This window comes from Trichosurus vulpecula, chromosome 7 (assembly GCF_011100635.1).
Source record: "Trichosurus vulpecula isolate mTriVul1 chromosome 7, mTriVul1.pri, whole genome shotgun sequence".
In the NCBI taxonomy this organism is placed as follows: Eukaryota; Metazoa; Chordata; class Mammalia; order Diprotodontia; family Phalangeridae; genus Trichosurus; species Trichosurus vulpecula.
This window is the reverse complement of record NC_050579.1, coordinates 247294911-247297674: the sequence shown is the minus strand read 5'-3', so window position 1 is coordinate 247297674 and position 2764 is coordinate 247294911. Positions and strand designations below refer to the sequence as shown.

At 44.1% G+C, this 2764-nt stretch overlaps 1 protein-coding gene across 1 annotated transcript; it reads right to left on the bottom strand.

Annotated features, from left to right (window-relative positions):
* Positions 1-492: 492 nt before the first annotated feature.
* Positions 493-882, bottom strand: LOC118857354 (60S ribosomal protein L28-like). Its single transcript, XM_036768039.1, has one exon. The coding sequence runs from the start codon at positions 862-864 to the stop codon at positions 493-495; it is 372 nt and encodes a 123-aa protein (XP_036623934.1). The 5' UTR covers positions 865-882.
* Between the last annotated feature and the right edge of the window lie 1882 nt (positions 883-2764).

Below are 2764 nucleotides of genomic sequence, written 5' to 3'. Positions count from 1 at the left end.
AAAAAAACATGAAAAAATAAAGTGCAAATAGTATGATTTGATCTACATTCAGACTCCATCAGTTCTTTCTCTGGATGTGAATAGCATTTTTCCTTTGGAATTGTCTTGGATCACTGTATTGCTGAAAATAGCTGTCATTCATAGTCAATTATCATACAATGTGGCTTTTACTATGTACGATATTCTCCCTGTTCGACTCACTTCACTTTATATCAATTCATGTAAGTCGACTTTCCAGGTTTTTCTGAAATATGCCTCAAGGAAGAGATATTCTTACTACCCGTGTGGACTTGAGAAAGTCATAGAATCATAGTGATGGACTCCTAACAGAGCTGCCCTCAGCCCCAATATTCTAACTTCATCTCCCACTGTACCTACCTAGCTCTCTCCAACATTCTTTTTTTTTTTGGGGGGGGGGGGCAGACTGACTTTATTAGCCAAAGGCAGGCCTGGCACCTTAGGTGCTCTTGGGTGGGCGGGTTCGCTTCTTCTTCACCGCCACTGGCTTCGAAGGATGGCGCTGGCCCGGCGTAGAGCAGCCATGCGGAGATCTTTCCGGTATTTATTCTTGCGGATGATATGCCGGACGCTGTTGAGTGTGGCCCGGGCATTTTTGTTGATTGTGGTCCTCACATAGGAAGTGGCAGGCTTCCTCTGACCTGCCCTCCGCTTCAGCACTACCACGATGCCCTTGCCGTTGGCGGCCGGCTCAATGCCCACCGTCTTCCGGTGGATCAGCCCGTTGTAGCGGAACGAGTTTCGGGCCTTGAGATTGTTGGGCTCGGTGCTGTACGTCTGCTTGTTGCGCTTGATCAAGAAGCTGGAGCAGTTCCGAAGGACCATCCACTGCAGGTGGGCCGACATGGCGGGGGCTGCACTTGCGGCGGCTCCCGGAGACGGAAAGGGCCCCTCTCCAACATTCTAACTTATGCCTCTCTGCTCACTAAAACAACAGGTGTATCCCTGAACTCTTAGTTCCCACAGAAGCAGAAATCCAGCACTGTCCCACAGACCCTTTCCCATGAAACAGGTTTGCGCAATCACAATCACGTCCTCTGTCTTGACCAGACAGAACCACAATAGCTAGCCAATTGGAGGCCAGCATGACCAGACTGCTTGACCACCAAACCGTAGAAGGGGTCCACCTTACAACAGTGCCTGTGAAGTTCCACTGAGGCTTGGATCCCTCCTTTCTTACTTAATCCCCTAACAAACTCCTCCTGTCTTTTTAATATTATGATTAATATTACTGTATTCTATGTAAATTTCTGTTACGTAATTGCATGTTTACCCTATAAAAATCCATCTTGCTTTCCCTGAAGCTGCTGGTTCCTCTTGGAATTTAGCCTGCTCCATGAGAGGCGTCAATTTTAATAAATGTCTATACTTGGATTAGAGATGTTCTGACTCTGAATTCTTTGAGAAAGTTCCACCACAACACGTAGTGAAACTTCAACCCTTTCTGGCCCTAGGTGGGCGGAGATTAACCTCAACAATAGGGTCATAAAGCAAGAGCAGGAAAAGGGCTTTAGTCTATCTAGGACCTTAGTTGGCCATCTAGTTTAACTTCTTCTTTTTGAAAAATGAGGACACTGAGCCCTAGAATGTTTTTTTTTTAAGTTGTATAAATAAAGTCACATAGTAAGTGGCAGAAGTGGGATTTGAACTCAATGTGTAAGAATCCAAGTTCAGTGCTATTTTCACTGTGCTATATATTTAACGCATGTCCTTAGTTTCCCAATCTGCAAAATAAGAGGGCTAGATTAATTGTGACTCTTAGATTAAAAAATAAAAGTTTCTGCCATCCTAATCCTATCCATAAAACACATACTTGTCATACCACACACCTTTGACACCACACAGAGATACGTATAAGATAGTCCCATACCTGCGAACTATGTAGACACCAGTGACAATCTCTTTCAGGATTTCAAAACAGCTGCTTGTTAATCACGGTTTAGCTATACCCCCTAAATCAGTGGTGCTGTTTTTTAAAACAGCTGTCATCTACATGAAGAAGTGGGTATATTTGTGTTTTCACCAATTGAATCACTTGGTTCAGCCCCTACTCACTTAGCAACACCCCCTGTCCCTTCTCTTGAATGTGCCTGCTTAAATTGCTGTAATCAAGGTCATAATTTTAGAGAAATATTTACTATAAGCGGTAACATAAACAAGTAAATAATATGAAGTGAGAGGCAGTTTGGCTTGGTGGATAGAGAGTCTCTCTTATAGTCTCAAAGCCCTGGGTTCAAGTCTTGCCTTTGACTCATACTGTTTATGTAATCCTTAACAAATCCCCTAACTTCTCAGTGCCCTAGGCAAACCTCAAAGACTATAATTTGCAGAGAAGACACTAAGCAGCACTGGTAGAGAGAATGTCTTCACTTGGGAAATCTCTGTATCAATGAAATCACAGGTCCGGTCTCTATATTCTATTCCATGTTGTTGTTCAATCATTCCAGTCATGTCCAACTATTCATGACCCCATTTGGGGTTTTCTTAGCAAAGATATTGGAGTAGTTTGTCATTTCCTTCTCCAGTTCATTTTACAGATGAGGAAACTGAGGCAAACAGGGTTAAGTGAGTTGCTCAGAGTCACATAGCTAGTAAGCTTTTGAAGCCAGATTTGAACTCAGGTCTCCTGAATCCAGATCAAGCGCTCAATCCACTGCACCACCCAGGTGCTCTGTTCTATCCCCTATGCCCTCGGCACTCAGCCCAGACAGTGACTTCTGCCCACTCCAACCCCCCTAAGCATCAG

What these genes read in the sequence shown, in the direction of transcription:
- LOC118857354 (XM_036768039.1), bottom strand. Translation starts at nt 864, where the DNA reads ATGTCGGCCCACCTGCAGTGGATGGTCCTTCGGAACTGCTCCAGCTTC.